Here is a 17,792-nt window from a genome sequence, read left to right as displayed (position 1 = left end):
TGATGGGAACATGCGCAGGACTATTTGTTCTAGCGGCATGCTGACGCCTGCACAGCCATCATTTTACACGCGCAAAGTTAATCAGAGACTACAAAACAAATGTTGATACTGGCTTAGTCTGCAGTGGGGAAGCCCTCTTTAACATCGCATTGCTGTTGAATTTATGGACCTATGTATATATACTCTGCTCTTTATTCAAATAATTGTGTTTTGATTTCATCATTGTCCAAATTTGTTTGTGTTTCAAATTTGGTATTCAATTTGATATCTCTAGAAAGTATAATAGTAGTCCATAGGCCAAATAAGGGAACTAATAATAGTATTACCATCACCAATTGACTAACAACTATTACAACTACTACTACTATAGTTGTAGTAGTTGTATTAGTTGTTAGTCAATTAGTGGTGGAATTAAAACAACGCCGACAACTACCTCTAATAATACCCCCAATACAAACAAATAATAATCATTATTATTATTATGGTTATTATATAATAACCATAAATGAGTAATAGGCCTAGTAATAAGGCCTTCATTAACTCCTGTGTGCGTGGGCTGAGATTGTGTGTTCAGCTGTGCATAACATTTTATGTAGATAGAGGAACAGTATCCTGGTGAAGTGATCAGATCCTCGCGGCCTCGCCTTCCAACTGCCACCAGTCGCCGTCCCGGACCTCGTCCTGGTGGAGACCGCGACATCCGCTACTAGAACGCCCGGAGATATCAGAACTAGGAATAGAAGTGGCCTACAAGGAAGTTGTAGCTCTCTTTTTTTTCACCCAGTTTATTGTTGTTCAATATGATTAATTTATTAAGGAATTTGTTATTTTCTTATACTATGGTGCTATCATTTATTGTCCGATCGTTTGGCGGCATTTTAAATACAGAATATATCTAAACATAATATAATACACAATTATAGAATAGAGACCGTGAACCCATCACATAAACTTTGCTGCACTTCATCGAATGGCTATACTGCCCATGCTTTATGTAACTTGAATATCCCTGCAGAAACTCAGATTGGGCTACACTTCGGTACATTGCCTAATACAGGCATCGGTAAAATGCCTGTATTAGGGCGCCCTCGTCTGGGAATAAGGGTAAACAGCACTACACTGCTTTTATAATGACTCCTTCCTCGTTCATAAACGCAACGTAACGCCTCAGGTCGACTGCAGCACTCTTCCTGTATCATGGCGCCCTCCTCTGTTCATAGAGGCGCACTGCATCACTACATTTGTCAACGGTACTTCGTGTCACATGGCTAGGTCACGTGATTCTCGTTATGTTTTCAACTCTGCTGTATCTTTGTCGCTCCGTACGACATTTGGCAGCGACCGTATAGCCTTAAAATAACTTAATTTGGCTCACAGTTTTATGGACCATTTGTGTTGGGGCCGCATAACAGCCATATCAGGTAGGTGAATGAGTGTTATGTTTTCAGCCTTGTCTTACTGTCAGTCCTCAGTATTGGTGCCATAACTTCATTGTTGTCGATGCTCAGTAACTCCGAACGAAACACTTAAGTAACGTAATTTGGAATTCAAATCGATCCATCCATTTGTCTACAGATATTGCTATGTTTAAGTATTTTCGACCTATAGGCCTTTGGCCCTTTTCTGGTTTTTCTGTTTTGCATATCAATATTTCTAAGTTGGCTGCTGACTCTCCTGTCAGACAAACAGTATTTATTTGTATCTAACTAAAGCCTAAATATTGTTATAGCGTTCAATGAAGCTTGTGCATGTCTCTTGTTATGATGCGGGACCACATCTGTGTAACATCTGGGGCAGAGACTGTGTAACGCATGGGAGTCGTCCTGTTATGCTTTCAACTTTGAAACAAAATGTATAGGATCAAGATATGGCCGTCCAGTACTTCAGCACTGATGTACTGTTTGATATACTGGTTTCTCAAAGTTGTCCTGTTGTCCAAATTAGCCATCATTCTTTTCTCAAATACAACAGATAAATTCTTCCAATCCCACTTCTTCTTGAACAAAGAATAGCCCCATTATAATGAAATAAATAGGTGTAATACTAGTTACATAATACGTTACAAATGAATTGTGACCTAGTTATTTTGCACAGCGCTTGACGTGCACTGCCTGTCACTGAATCATCAAGGTCTAGTTCTTATAAGCCTAAACGTTTAGAATACCAGTCAAATTTAGCGGGGATATTAACTACAAGTATTTAGGTGAATCATATCATCAAGTTGATTTGGGAAACACATTCACATTCAGACTGTGCTGTAAGTCCCAATCACTGTTTTTCATTCCTATTCATTCATTTCCAAAAAATCGACCAAGAGTATAACTGATTGTCAGCTCATTTAGACCAACGTGTCGAAGCACGTATAGGGGTCAGCAGGTAGGCTGAGGACCTGGGGAAACAAACCCGTAGCCTACCCGAAACATTCACGGCAATTGATTTCATTTGCACCAAAATGTTCTTCTGTAGAACGTCCCACTTTAATTTTTTTTATTGTACTTTGTGTAATTTCAAACAGCTTCTTGGATGTTTTGTATATGAATCACCAGGATCCCAGCATTCACTGAGTCACATGACATACCTTTTCCTTTTGGGAATCAATGCCCCGGACAATCCGACCATTGCCACATGAGATACTTCCTCCAAAACAAGTTGCCAGCAGACACTCAAATGTGTCTTCACTTAGCAATCCAAAAAGAGAAACGCAGTGTCGTTATGTTCGAAAGGAGGACATAATTTATCCTTAAAAATCAAAGAACCCTATGTACCACGTAAAATAGATATTGACGCAGATACAGTATAGCATACGCGGGACAACGACTGCGTCGTCAACAAACATCCTTTGTTGACGTATGGGGCTGGTCCTTCTGTGTGCACCTGGAACGTTCTCAACAGACGGAACGCAACGGTCAATGGGCGCAGGTGTATAGAAATTAGCACCAGTCAGACGTACAGCGATGCCCGGCTCGGAGTTGTGTTTATGAATAGACGTCTGATCAACACAGCCGGAAGAGAGGGTAAACATTATTGGATGTATACCTGTACTTTTATTTCACCTGGTCACTCTTACGCCTATAAATATTGTGTGATAAGCATTTATTGTCCAAGAGCAGTCGAAGGTGCAGCCAAAGTAAGCATTTCATTGCCTGTGGAACATTTAGGACTTTGTATGTAACAAACTCAACCTTTCAGTTTAACTTGAACGTGAGTGCTTCAGTACTTGTTCAAAGAGTATGAGCTGTATGGTGAAGTAGAGGTTCAGATTTTGAGGATGACTAATAGAGAACATCAGGTCAGAGAAAGGGGCTACAGGCCTGGAAACACGGACAAGAAAACAGCTGTGTCGATACCAAAGTCAGACAAAACATTTGCTTGCGCAGATCTGAGCAGCGCTAGGAAGAACCTCAGCCAGTGGTGAATCCTCTGTGCCCCGTCAACATGAAGACGGGACTTCCCTACGAGAGGGTAAGACCCCACCACCTCTTTTCCCCTGCAGAAGGCAGTGATTACGCTAATACTGTTATTTTGTGTGTGTGTGTGTGTGTGTGTGTGTGTGTGTGTGTGTGTGTGTGTGTGTGTGTGTGTGTGTGTGTGTGTGTGTGTGTGTGTGTGTGTGTGTGTGTGTGTGTGTGTGTGTGTGTGTGTGTGTGTGTGTGTGGTAACTGTCTCATGTTACCACCTAAGAATACTTTCTTGCAGAAATTCTTGATATTCCAGCTTCAGCCCCTCCCTGACTTCCTCCCACCCCTATACCGTCTTAAATATATATCATTTAAATTTAAATACTTCATCCTACTTGATAAAGAGCGTTGCGAGGATAGCTTTAAGAATAATCAGTATTGTTGTTGTTGTTGTTGTGGTTGTGTGTGGCTGAGCTGCTTTGTGGGTGGTGGTAATGTCTGCTCACGTTTGAGTTGTTATCTGCCGTGTAGGTGGAGGATGTTCAGCGGAGAAGAGAAGAATACAGCAGAGCACAGATGGTGACCATAACACACACACACACACACACGCGCATACACTAATGTGTGTTTACACTCATGCACACGGGCATGCGTGCATGCATGCACAGACACATTCACACAAATGCATAAAAAAACAAACATCAAATCACTATTATGTGTTCATTATCGGTCTCAAATTAGCGGTTTAATGTGTGTCTGTTGAGACTTTATGTTACTCTAGTGGTTATTTAAAGAACCACTTTCAGGGCTTTTTGATCGGGTCCAAACAGCTCCCAGCTCACGGTCCCTCCCCCCCCACCCCAGTACTACAGGTGTGGGCTGGCCCTGGCCAGCGTGTCCACCCTGCTGGTGCTAGCCGTGATCCTCCAGAGCCTGATGACCACCAGGGGGCCCTCCTCGTCCCCGCACCCAGTCCCCAGCCCCAGGTTCCCTGCGGCCCGCGCCCAGACCTGCTCCGACACCTGCAGGTGAGGCCCAGAAGTTCAGCCAGGAGGACGGTGTGTTTATCCAGCTCATAAGAATGCCAGAGAGTGGACTGTGTACTATTTGGGGTTTTACTATTGGGTTGTTTAGCAGACACTTGTCAATTGTCACAAGTCAATTATCTGTTATAGTAATCAATAATTGCAGAGTAAAGAGCATTTCATATGCAGTTCATTAAGGAGCAGGTAGGGGTTTGACAGTACATAAACAGGTCATTAAGGAGCAGGTAGGGGTTTGACAGTACATAAACAGGTCATTAAGGAGCAGGTAGGGGTTTGACAGTACATAAACAGGTCATTAAGGAGCAGGTTGGGGTTATTCAGTACAGAGACAGGTCATTAAGGAGCAGGAAGTGGATAGGCAGTACATAGACAGGTCATTAAGGAGTAGGTTGGGGTTATACAGTACAGAGACAGGTCATTAAGGAGCAGGTTAGGGTTAGGCAGTACATAAACAGGTCATTAAGGAGCAGGTTGGGGTTAGGCAGTACATAAACAGGTCATTAAGGAGCAGGTTGGGGTTAGGGCTTTGGGGTTCGAACCCGGGACCTTTCGACTTCGAGGCAAACCCCCTAACTAGTGGACTACCAATCCCCACACTGCCCTACCCTGCCCCTATATAACCCTCAGCAACAACATAATACTTTGCCACACTTTGCTGAAAAACATTATCATTTGTAATCCATTCATTCTTGGTTATACTTTTATCTTTCCTTTTTTTTTTGCGCTCAACCTTATCTTGGGAATTTCTTTTTAAACGTTTCCTACATCAGGATAGTTTTGGTGGAGAGCATTCCGAAAGGTTTGGTGTACAACGGGAGCACTGTCAACCCTTCCATCTACCAGGCATGGCTCAACCTGATTGGTGAAGCTCGCAGCAGCCTCGACATCGCCTCTTTCTATTGGACCCTCACCAACAAAGACACAGGCACCAAGGAGCCAACCGCCAATCAGGTGAGGGGATGCTATTTGGTTCATTGGCTGTAAGACGTGGTGCTAGACATTTGTGTCGATCTGAAAATGTTTCAATGTTTTCAAATGTCAGTCCTACATATGTGTCATATATATATAAAGTTAAATATGCTTGCCACTATTCTGGTGATTTAAGTTGATCGGTAGCATCAAAATGATGTCCAATAATTTTTTTTTGTCATGGTTGACACATGAATATCCTAAAACATCCAACCCCGGTGCATTGTGGGCCACAGGGGGAGGACGTGCTGAAGAGACTGGGCGAGCTGTCCGGGAAGCTGCCCGTGCGCATCGCCGTGGACTTACAAAAAGACAAGCAGCCTGCCAACCTGAAGTTCCTCACCAGCGCCGGTCAGTCTCTGTTCCTCTTACCGTGAACCCTCTCCAAGTCCTCTCTTAAGGTTATGGTTCCACGGCGACGCAACGCTAGGGGGTTTACGGACCCTTTACGTCCTTGCGGACCCCCCTTGCTTCCGCAAGGGCCTGACATGCGTCTCCCAAATATTTTAACCTCCCACAATCACGACCTAAAGGGCTGCGATTGGTCCGCTCACTAAAAACCGACGCAGAATCAAAACAGGTTCACGACTGCGTCGAAGCGTTTGCGTGGCACTTGCGTTGCGTGGACGTGGAACCATAATCAGCTCTTCTCTGTGTACTATTCGCTGTTCACTCGTTCAGAAGACGCTATTCATCCAAAACGACCAACCGTTCAGATATATGTCACTCGGCAGCAGGTCGTTCCGTTTAGCTCGCTAAACGGCTAGCAGGATGCTTCATTTAGCGAGCCTTGTACAGGCTTTTAGGCCATAGTATAGCTTTTCTTAAGGATGCGTTTGTATAACCAAGGGTTTACGTCAGATCAGCGGGTTTTTTCCTTTGTGGCCCCACCTGTACGGCTGACATAGCCCTGTTATCATTAATACTCATATCTATATCAGAAGCTGAGGTGTAGGTCTAGTATATCGGGTCACACCATCATCATCCCCAAAAATGAACTTCATATTTGACAAATTCAACAAATATTTGATGTGATCCTTTTCGTTGTACCCCCTGGGGCCTGCTCCCTGAGGGCCGGCGGGGCCCTGGGTAGGACCCCCAGGGTGGGCCCCCCAGAGTGCTGACCGGGTTGGTTGTACATGTTTCAGGGGCTATCATCCGCTCGGTGAACATGCGGGAGCTCACCAACGGGGTCCTCCACACCAAGTTCTGGATCGTAGACAAGAAGCACATCTTCATCGGCAGTCCCAACATGGACTGGCGCTCGCTCACACAGGTACAGAAACACACGCACATACACACACCAATGCACACAAATGTGACCACACACCCACACTTGAAAATAGGAAAACACCATCCCACACACAGACCAAACACACCTTACCACATTCATTGCATTTAACTCTGCAAGAACAAAATAAACAGAAGTGTGTGTGTGTGTGTGTGTGTGTGTGTGTGTGTGTGTGTGTGTGTGTGTGTGTGTGTGTGTGTGTGTGTGTGTGTGTGTGTGTGTGTGTGTGTGTGTGTGTGTGTGTGTGTGTGTGTGTGTATAAAATCTTATGGACACCACGATACTCCTCTGCAAATCATGTTCAGCTTCAGTTAGTTGACTCAACCAGCTATTCAGCATTTGCAGGATTGGTCAGACTTCATCCCATCTAATGTTCTATGTCACGTCTGGCTTGCACGCTATATGGAGCCATGCCGTGCTAATTAACCTCAGCATTATGTTACTGAACCAGCCGGAAATGCGTCTAAGATATCTGTTGGTCAGACATGTGAGGTTGGTTGTATCAAGGATCACGAGGGCTTGGCTCCTGCAGTGCTGAGTTAGGGTTAAGCCAAAGTAACCCTTCACGCCTCCGCAGCGTCAGCCAAAAAACCGGGAAACAAGTCAAAAGGTTTGGGCGCTTGTTTGGGTAAAGGAGGAAGCCAATGTGTTGACTTGGTTGATTTTAGTTTCTGTCAGAAGCTGCACATGCTGTGATCGAGTTTATTTTGGTAGGGTTGGGCCATGATCACAACAAAATACACAATATACACAATCGACACATTACGGTTTACGGTTAAACAGTCAAATAATCAATAATTTAATCACATCTTATGACGTCTGTTTCGAAAGTCCAATGTGCTGCAACACGCTCTTCTGCAGTTTCCTGCAAATCACTGTTTCCTCCATTCTTGTTTCATTCATAATAAACCCATAAACAAATAAGTTAAGTTTATGGCTGCTAAGCATGTCCTTCATCAGCTTGCTATTCATAACTTTGTGTTGGTAGTAGTCTATGCTAGGCTAAAGTTTCATCGGAAGATGGAGTGACAAAGCCATCCATTTTGAGAACAGCAGGGGCATCGTATTTCATGTTTTCCTCCATTGTCTGCATGTATGCCCGGATAGTTTTTCCTGCTTATTAGGTTGTGTAGTTAGAAAGAAATCCGGCAGCACTTTATACCTCGCTTACATCAATATTTGATCTGCAAAAAAACGAAAGAGGCGCTTATAAAGAGAGACATATTTTGAGATGGTATCGCTGAGTTTACTGTAATAATTTTGAACTAACGGGATATATATCGTTCAATCAGAAGATGGCCCAACCCTATTGTCTAAATAGTTTGACTTTCTTTGTTTGTTTAACCAAACAAAGAACTCTCTGCAATTAAAATTGTGCATACATTTTGCAAATAAATGAATAAATAATAAACTAAACTAAGTCACAGGTTATACTAGCTTAGTTATGCTTAGAGTGTATGCTCGCACAGTAATTGTTATATATCCGGGCGGCAGTGGCTCAGGAGGCGGACTGGAAGCTTGCTAGTTCGATCCCCAGCTCCTCCTAGCAGAGTGTCGAAGAGCTGGGGATCGAGGAGCTAACCCTAACTGCTCCAGACGAGCTGGCTGTTGCCTTGCGTGGCTGCCACCGCCGTCATTGTATGAATGAGTGAATGTGTGTATGAATTGGTGAATGTCAAGCAATCAATTTAAAGCGCTTTGAGGGGCCACTGGTTAGAAAAGCTCCATATAAATCAAATCCATTTACCATTTACCTTTTGGATCAAAACATCCAACAAATGACATTCATTTTCTTATATTCATGAGGTCCGTGTACACTTTACTTTGCTAAACTCGGTCCTTAGTCCAACACCTTGCTTGTGCTCTCCCTCCCCCAGGTCAAAGAGCTGGGGGTGGTGGTTTATAACTGCAGCTGCCTCGCAGAAGACCTGGGCAAGATCTTCGAAGCCTATTGGTTCCTGGGCCAGAGCGGTCAGGAAATCCCCGCTACTTGGCCCAGCAGTTTCTCCACAGCCTACAACAAGGACACGCCCCTCCAGCTGCCACTCAACGACACACAGTCGGGTGTCTACCTATCGGTGAGTTTTTTCATTATTTGTCTTTATCTAATTATTATTATGAGGTCATTTGGGTGTGTTTTCTACCGCACGGTCACGTGTGTTTTCTGTTTGTTATTTAATTTGTGTAAATCAAACAAAACAAAACATAGCCATAACAAATTAACTCCTAAACCTGAAGTCATTAATAAACCTTAAAAGGGACATGTTATGAAAACAACATGTTTCCTGTGGTGGGGAGCTGTTTTGGGTCTCTGGTGCTCCCACACGCATACAAACTTTGAAAAAAGTCTGCACATGATTTTTTGAGCGAGATATGTATTTCTGAAAGTACCCAGCCTACAGTTACCAAACGAGCGAGTCAATTACGGCGCCCCCTCCTACATAGGAAGGGGGCATAGTTGAATATTACCTCCCACTTCCCCACTCCCCTCCAATCAGAGCATAGCTAAGATTTTGTGGACCAGCGGACGAGCAGCTCCGGCGGGGGGAACTCGGTGCTAGCCCTGCAGCTAATCGCCAGGATTACAATCCCTTTCGCTGCCGGACTGCCGCCGAAGCTGGAGACAGGGAGGAGAAAGCGACCAGACTGTTAGCTCCGGCGGTGTACTCCGGGAGCCGAACTGCGGCCGAAGCTTTCCGGCTGCTCCGGCGGGTGTACTCCGGGAGCTGAACTGCCGCTGAAGCTGGCAGGTCCGGCGGGGGTAGGTCTCGGCGGAAGTCCGGCAGCTCCGGTGCGGGGAGCTCGGCGGAAAGTCCGGCAGCACAGCTCCCAGAGTACAATCCCTTTTCTCCTCCATGTTACGGTTCATGGACTTCAGAGAGTCAAAGCCAAAGTTCCTTTCCCCCAATTCCTCTCAACCATGGCCGAGATATCCCCCACTACGAGTCTTTACTTGTTGTGGAAGTGCCATAGACGTCAGACGCAGTCTATATGATTCATAATATCATCCGAGGCGCACATAGCTTTTGGCCCTGATATTAGAATAATATTATAGAAAAACCCATATATAATTATTGTTATATTATATGATCTAGATAAAGAGCTCCAGTAGTCCGTAAACGGCAACAGTCCCTTCTCCTCCATGCTGTGGTTCAGTCTGACAGCTCATTGGTCAATGGGCAGCAGCTCATTTGCATCAAAGCTACAGACACCAGAAACAGCACATTCTGAAGGAACTGAAACAGAGGGCAATAGCGGTAGGCGAGATTTTTTTTCGTAAAAGCTATTTCCAGCAAACATCTTCAAAAACATGTTTTCTGGAACTCAAATACTATGTTTACTTGTTGGGAAAACACCATTATATGTCTCCTTTAAGCAATAAACATTGAGAAAGTAATACATCATGCAAGTAAGTAACTACTTAGAAATGTAATATTAAGGTACATGAAGTAACATTTAGTTATCATGAAGTAACATTAAGTTAACATTAGGTAAAATGTAGATATATTTAGTTAACATTCGGTAAAATGTTGTAGCATTAAGTTAACATGAGGTAACAGTAAGTTAACATGAAGTAACAATAAGTTAACATTAGGTAACTTGAAGTAACATCAAGTTAACATGAAGTAACATCAAGTTATCATGAAGTTACGTCACAAGTTAACATTAGGTAACATGAGGTAATATTAGGTAACATTAAGTTAACATGAGGTAACATTAAGTTAACATGAAGTAACATCAAGTTAACATGACGTAATTCAAGTTATCATGAAGTAACGTAAGTTAACATCAAGTAACATCAAGGTAACATGAAGTTAACATAAGGTAACATTAAGTTAACGTGAGGGAATATTAAGTTAACACAAGGTAACATTAAGTTAACATGAACTAACATTAAGTTGACATTAGGTGACTTGAAGTAACATCAAGGTAACATTAAGTTAACATGAGGTAATAAAAGGTATCATTAAGTTAACATTAAGTTACCATAAGGTAACATCAAGTTAACATCAGTTAACATTAAGTTACCATAAGTTACCATAAGGTAACATGACGTTAACATCAGGTAACATTAAGTTAACATTAAGACTTACCATAAGTTACCATAAGGTAACATCAAGTCAACATCAGGTAACATTAAGTTAACATTAAGTTACCATAAGGTAACAAGACGTTAACATCAGGTAACATTAAGTTAACATTAAGACTTACCATAAGTTACCATAAGGTAACATCAAGTTAACATCAGGTAACATTAAGTTACCATAAGGTAACAAGACGTTAACATCAGGTAACATTAAGTTAACATGGCGTCCCTTGCTGTGGCCTCCCTCAGAGCTCTCCTCCCTCCGTGTGCGCTGCGGGCCGGACCTCGGACCTGCAGGCGGTGCTGTCTGTGATCCAGGACGCTGAGGAGTTTGTGAACATCGCGGTCATGAGCTACGTCCCCATGATGGAGTTCTCCCGTCCCAAGCAGTAAGCCACGGACGTCGGGGCCGCCGCGTTGGCCTTTTGTTTGTGGTTGTTAGGGCCTTGTGGATCTTCCTCAAGGTTGGGGAAAAGGGTTGCTTTTGCCTGATGCAGTTATGTTGTTTACTGTTTAACTATTGAATCATTGAGAAGGAGCTTCATCCAAAGGGTCACAAGGTGAATCCACACGCAGGTGATGACGGTGCTGAAGGAGGCCTGACGGGACACTGTGGATTTGGGGGAATATTTTGTTTATATGAATGAGTTGTTATTTTCACCCTTTGACTAAATTGTTGTACTTTTTATTTTCTGTCTTATTTAAACATTACTTGTGTCAACCCAACATTGCGTCAAAAGGGCCTCAGTGTCCATGTTCTGAGACAGTGTGTCTGGCGCCCCCTACAGGTACTGGGCTGAAATTGACACCCAGTTGAGACGAGCTGCGTTCGTAAAAGCGGCCAATGCTGGACCAGCGCTCCAGGTGCGCCTGCTGATCAGCGACTGGGCCCACTCGCAGCCATTCATGCCGCCCTTCCTCAAGTCCCTGGCGTCCATCTACGACCCCAAGCACAAACTGGACATCCAAGTGGTGAGTGGCTGCCCCTGTACATCTTTAAATCAACATGAATGCTGAGTGGTTTCAGAAGATCATCTAGATATTGGAAACTATATCTAGGGTCCTGTTGATAGACCCGGACTCTGCTCTCCTTGGATAATAATGACATGTAAGCATTATTTATTTAGCGCTGTTTAAGGAGACTCTTGAATCCAAAGCGCCCGCAGTGAATTTAAGATGTATCGCCTCGTCGTAAAGGGCAGACTTCTAGGATCTTCTGGGATTTGAACCCCTAGCCCATAGAATTTCCTGCCCTTGATTGCATGCAATGTGTGTTTTTTTTTGTCTTTCAGAGGCTGTTTGTGGTACCGGCCAACCAGTCACAGAAACTAATCCCCTACGCTAGAGTCAACCACAACAAGTATATGGTGACCGACAAGATAGCCTACATCGGTAAGGCCACACCCTGCATGTGGACCACCATTAACAACACATGATAGCCTACATCGGTAAGGCAACATGCACTGCATGTGGACCACCATTAACAACACATGATAGCCTACATCGGTAAGGCCACACCCTGCATGTGGACCACCATTAACAACACATGATAGCCTACATCGGTAAGGCAACATGCACTGCATGTGGACCACCATTAACAACACATGATAGCCTACATCGGTAAGGCCACACCCTGCATGTGGACCACCATTAACAACACATGATAGCCTACATCGGTAAGGCAACATGCACTGCATGTGGACCACCATTAACAACACATGATAGCCTACATCGGTAAGGCCACACCCTGCATGTGGACCACCATTAACAACACATGATAGCCTACATCGGTAAGGCCACACCCTGCATGTGGACCACCATTAACAACACATGATAGCCTACATCGGTAAGGCCACACACATTGCATGTGGACCACCATTAACAACACATGATAGCCTACATCGGTAAGGCAACATGCACTGCATGTGGACCACCATTAACAACACATGATAGCCTACATCGGTGAGGCAACACGCACTGCATGTGGCCCACCATTAACAACACATGATAGCCTACATCGGTGAGGCAACACACTCTGCATGTGGCCCACCATTAACAACACATGATACAAGAATTACGGATTTATAATTGTGTATTTATATTTAAATTCTATACATGTTTTTATTTTACCACAACTCTACTTAATGGGATACAGTATGATATCAAGCAAGGCAAACAGTCACCAAAATAAAGTCTGGATGCGTGTGCTTCACCCTCAGGTACATCCAACTGGTCAGGTGACTACTTTGTGAACACAGCCGGTGTCGCCTTGGTGGTCAACCAGACCGCCTCGCAGACGGAGGAGCCCACTGTCCAATCACAGCTCAAGGCTGTGTTTGACCGGGACTGGGACTCCGCCTACAGCACCCCGATCGACCACCACTCCCTTCAAGGGCACGATTTAGCTTAGTATGTAGCGATGGCTCACCATGTTTAACACTGCAACAATCAAAGTGCCAAGGAGCGAACACTGTTTTTCTTCCTAATACGAATTCAAACGCTTACGACCATGTAAAGTTAGTTAGACTCAGAGACCTACCTGTCTTGTAGCAATAGCTGCCCACATCAGTAGGATGTGCACACATCTTTATCGGAAGGACACAGCCAAGTTATCCAAGTGCTACACTGTGGAAAGAAACCTAATCGACTACCAGAGGATAGTCCAATCAAAATCAAGAAGGGTGTAAGGAGGAAATGTAGATTTTGTGTTGGGAATGAGCTAGTCACTTGAGTTAAGGTAAGCAAAATGTCCCAGAGCTCCTGTCCAATGCACTAGTGTTGCCTTAAATTTCCATAAACACCCCACAAAGTTATATAATGGTCGTTATTGCTCTTTATAGATGTAAGCTGCAGCTTAACTCAAAGTGTTGACCGCAAACTTCCCCGTGAGCTGTGAAATCTTTGCCTTCTTCTGACCTTGACAACAAGGTGGACAAAAAAGCAATGAGCTTTATCAAGACGTGCAAACAGAATCAACCTCCCCAGTATTTCAGTCACTCAAATTTAAATTACTTTGTACTTTAAATAATGGATCATTAATATAAGCGAGCAATATCTCAGAGATGAATCCCCTTATTTCATCTCATCTCATGAATCTTTTTTTTAAATCTTTTTTAAGATCTTTCCTTCAACTAGTTTAGAAAACTGTTTAGTTTTAAATGGTGTGACTGTGGTGTTTAAAATAAAGTTATTTACCTCAAAGTATTATCTTTGACATTACCTCTTCTGCAAACATCGCCCCAGGTAATCTCAGGGAGTAATGATTGAATGAACCATATGGTGTGTTTTCAGAAATGCTTTGAAATGCTGGATTTATTGTGAGAAAATGTTAATAACTATTGGTATGCCAACTTTAATAGCGCCAATAGAAAAAAAAAGATAGGGTTCACTGATATTTTTAGCTTCCTTATCAGATCGATGGGTTTTTAAAAAAAAAAAAAAGTTTACACCAGCTGCTTTTTTAATGACTTAAAAATGAAGATTTGTGTACAGACTTTCTTTGTAACACAATGAAATAAATGATTGAAGATATAATTTCTGTATGAAGTTTTCATTGTAACCAGTTCAACCGACCAACATACAGTGTGTATTATAAGGAATTGTTTCATTATAATTTATTAAGAGTTGAGTCATATTAAAACAATATAATGTACTTCTAGCCCAAATCATTGATTCAAATAAAATGTTGCTGCCCCATCCCAATACTGTAAGTATAACAAACAATACAAACCTTTTTACTTTATGTGTTTATTGTGATGTCTAATGCGCCTGGTTCTCATTTGTATTACAAAAGATGTGGCATAAAGCTCACTCTTTCTCGTTTCTCCTCGACTTTCAACAGTCTGTTGTTTTGAAGTCAGCCGTCATTGGGCTGTACCACCATAGTCTCCCTCATACCCCACCCTTCTCTGGGCTGGACCATGAGTGGTGAAGTGGGTGCTGGAGGTGAGACCCCGAGGAGGGGCCTGATATCAGGATCTTACACCCGGCCAGGGGACTCCAAGTGCTGGCCAGGATGGAAGGTACTGCCCCCCTCGGATCCACACAGGACCGAAGCCTGAGGGAGATACAACAGAGCAGTCAACCAATGTAGGTGTCTCGGTCTCGGGTTGACTATCTCCTTTCACTATTCGCCAAGCCTTTGGGAAATATGGAATGGATTTAGTTGATTGTAAGAGGTTCAAGGTTATTTTCCACTTTACTTTAATATTTGACTTTACTAATTCAATTCAGTTTGGCTTGTATGAGGTATGACTAATTCAGTTCGGATGTTTGTCCGAATTAATATTTCAATGGAACCACTCCTGTCACTTCATAATACCTTTTGTATGACAAATTTAAATCGGCAAACGTTTACTTTCACGATTCCAATGGAAAACCAGACTTCACCTCTTTGCTCGGAGGCTGGTGGTCGTCTGTCTCTGCTCCCTGGTCTTTGGCGTCGTCCCTGGTCAGGTAAGGGACCTCTATGTGTTGGACCCTGGACTCCTGAGGCTGGTTCTCTGCCTGGAAGCCCGGGCCGGGGCCCGGCTGACCCAGATCAGGGTGGAGGTCTGACGGAGGCCCTGCGAGGGCCGGTGCCTGGGGTTGATGCTGTAGCGGGGGTTTGGCCTGGAGCTCGGGCTGGGGTTGGGTGTGGACCTCATACTGCTCTGGCTCCATGGTCTGGGTCTGGACATCAATCACTTGTTTTACTGGGACCGGAATTTGGACCTCATGCTTGTCCTCGGTCTTGACCTCGTTCCGGTCCTCGGACGAGATCTTATTCCGGTCCTGGGTCGGGAACTCATTCCGACCCATTCCGGTGTGGGTCTGGGGGTGCAGTGCGACCGGGGTCGGGGTACACAGAGTCTCCCTGGTGCAGGAGCTGCAGAGAAGGGGAAGTGGGGGAGGAGTTTCCCGGTGCCCCTCTGGCCACCTGGGGCACCGACCCACCACGCAGAGGTACGGGTCGGACCAGGAGGAGCGGGCCGGGGGGTGGAAGCAGTGACCTCCCGCCGTGCTTGTGCTCGGTTGGAAGGAAGACGGCGGGCCGTCCGTCCGCGGTCCCCCTCCGCCAAGCGGGCCCGGGAATCGCCACTCGCCCTGGGGGAACTGATGCGAGCCCGCTCCCGGGTGCCGGTGCTGGGGATGGTGGAGAGATCGGGGGGGCCGATGAGGGGGGTCCGTCGGGTGTGGCAGGGAATACGAAAGGACCTGGTGCGCGACGGCCTGATGTACGGGGGCGTGTGGGGTCCAAGTCGCAGGGCGTACGTCGGGCCCAGGACGACAGCCCGGGCGCTGGGTGGGGGAGCTCCGGGCTGCCGCGGCGGGGAAGAGCCGGTAGGGCCGGCCGGGGGACTCCCCCGTGGGACCCCCGCACGGGACGGGAACACGGCCGCGGGACGGGACCCCCGCCTGACCTGGTGCCCTGGGGGCGCTGAGAGTGTCTGATCCCTTCGGGTCGCGGTTGGACGCTCCAGAGTCCGCCAGGGAAGACCGGACGGCGACTTGTCGTTCCCATGGGTTCTGAGCTTCTGTGGGACGGTCCAAATTCTGACGGCCACTCATGAAGGACGGCTCGTCCAACTGTTGGGTCAGCAGCCCGTCGCTGAGCGCCTCGCATGGGGGACATGAGGACCCGGCGGGGGAGGCTGGAGGACCAGGGCGAGGCAGGTGGGCGTCCCTCAGCGGCCTGGCGCAACAGAGACGGGCGTTGGGGTGGCCCTGGGTATGAGGGCGTGGAGGTAGAGGGGGTTGTCGCGGTTGCACCTCTCTCGAGATTTGAGCCGGCGCCGTCTCAACCAAGCTGGCCTGGACATGGTTGAACAACAGTGATTTGTAATTATTTTTTAATTGTATTGTCGCAAATTGTGTCGTCCACAAATTACAAATGACTCGTGTCAATGTTTTGTGCACGGCCCCTAAATCAGTTACTCAAAGGGCCCCACAACACCCCGTAATGCATTGGTTCTCAAATTGCGGCCCACGGGCCAATGGCGGCCTGCAGAAACATTCCTTGCGGCCCGCAATGACATACAGAAAAAATAATAATAATAAGCACTCACTAACACCACCAGGTGTGAGTGTGATGAGCCGTTACAAGCCGTTTTGAAATTCGGCCACTTCTGACGTCACAAGTGGGCGCGTCCACCTAGATTTGTGCTGGATAGATCAGTGTACAAGCCTACCCAGTGGACTGTAGCAAAGGTTGCTCATCTATCCAGCACACATCTAGGTACACCTGAGCATCAGAAGAGGCAGATTTTCAAAACGGCCAGAAACGGCTTGTAACGGCTAATCACACTCACACCTGGTGTGGCATAATATGTCCCCTTTAAGTAGCTGTATACCGCGAGCTGACCTGCTCCATGGCCTGTGTGGCGTTGTGGTGGTAACAGCTGAACCGGGCGGCACCGGACAGGTGCTTCAAGGTGAGGAAAGGGTGGCGGAGTGCCGACATGGGGGAAATCCTCAGGTTGGAGTCCAGGGTCAGGATCCTCTTGAGCAGATTCACCATGCAGTGACGGTCTGTATCCTGGTGAGGGCGCCAAAGAACCAGGTATCAAGGACAAGCGAGGCTGGGTTTCAAAAAGATTCCTGCCCCAATTGATTAAAGGTGTATTACAATTGTTTACTGAATAGGTTATATAGGTGTGAATTGGCATCCATACTCTTTGTCACAATCACTTTCTTATTCACTGGTTCACGCTCACCATTTCTATCTCTCTTTTTTTCCTCTTGCATTGTCTCTTGCTTCCTTTTCCACTTTCTCAATACCTCTCTCTCTCTCTCTCTCTCTCTCTCTCTCTCTCTCTCTCTCTCTCTCTCTCTCTCTCTCTCTCTCTCTCTCTCTCTCTCTCTCTCTCTCTCTCTCTCTCTCTCTCTCTCTCTCTCTCTCTCTCTCTCTCTCTCTCTCTCTCTCTCTCTCTCTCTCTCTCTCTCTCTCTCTCTCTCTCTCTCTCTCACACACCTCAGCCTCGTCCGGGCGTAGCTCCGCCTCTTGCTCCCTGGGCTCCATG

The 17,792-nt window shown here is 45.6% G+C and overlaps 2 protein-coding genes across 3 annotated transcripts; one reads left to right on the top strand and one right to left on the bottom strand.

Annotated features, from left to right (window-relative positions):
- The first annotated feature begins 1,248 nt into the window (after positions 1 to 1,248).
- pld3 (phospholipase D family, member 3) lies at positions 1,249 to 14,325 on the top strand. Of its 2 annotated transcripts, none has more exons than XM_060075241.1 (12): positions 1,249 to 1,421; positions 3,378 to 3,462; positions 3,930 to 3,977; positions 4,263 to 4,426; positions 5,215 to 5,395; positions 5,650 to 5,764; positions 6,562 to 6,689; positions 8,582 to 8,782; positions 11,041 to 11,180; positions 11,580 to 11,763; positions 12,084 to 12,183; positions 13,011 to 14,325. In XM_060075241.1, the coding sequence occupies exons 2-12, from the start codon at positions 3,436 to 3,438 to the stop codon at positions 13,199 to 13,201; spliced, it is 1,479 nt and encodes a 492-aa protein (XP_059931224.1). In that variant the 5' UTR covers positions 1,249 to 1,421; positions 3,378 to 3,435; the 3' UTR covers positions 13,202 to 14,325. The 2 variants fall into 2 exon arrangements, with proteins under 2 accessions (XP_059931224.1, XP_059931225.1); XM_060075242.1 differs by lacking the exon at positions 1,249 to 1,421 and adding an exon at positions 2,197 to 3,014.
- Positions 14,302 to 17,791, bottom strand: LOC132474992 (arginine-glutamic acid dipeptide repeats protein-like). Its single transcript, XM_060075945.1, has 4 exons — positions 17,744 to 17,791; positions 17,135 to 17,308; positions 15,181 to 16,584; positions 14,302 to 14,848 (listed from the first exon to the last, which is right to left on the bottom strand). Exons 1-4 carry the CDS (start codon positions 17,789 to 17,791, stop codon positions 14,771 to 14,773), a joined length of 1,704 nt encoding a protein of 567 aa, XP_059931928.1. The 3' UTR covers positions 14,302 to 14,770.
- Between the last annotated feature and the right edge of the window lies 1 nt (position 17,792).

Source organism: Gadus macrocephalus, chromosome 16 (genome assembly GCF_031168955.1).
Source record: "Gadus macrocephalus chromosome 16, ASM3116895v1".
Lineage (NCBI taxonomy): Eukaryota > Metazoa > Chordata > Actinopteri > Gadiformes > Gadidae > Gadus > Gadus macrocephalus.
This window is presented reverse-complemented; position numbering and strand designations above follow the sequence as displayed.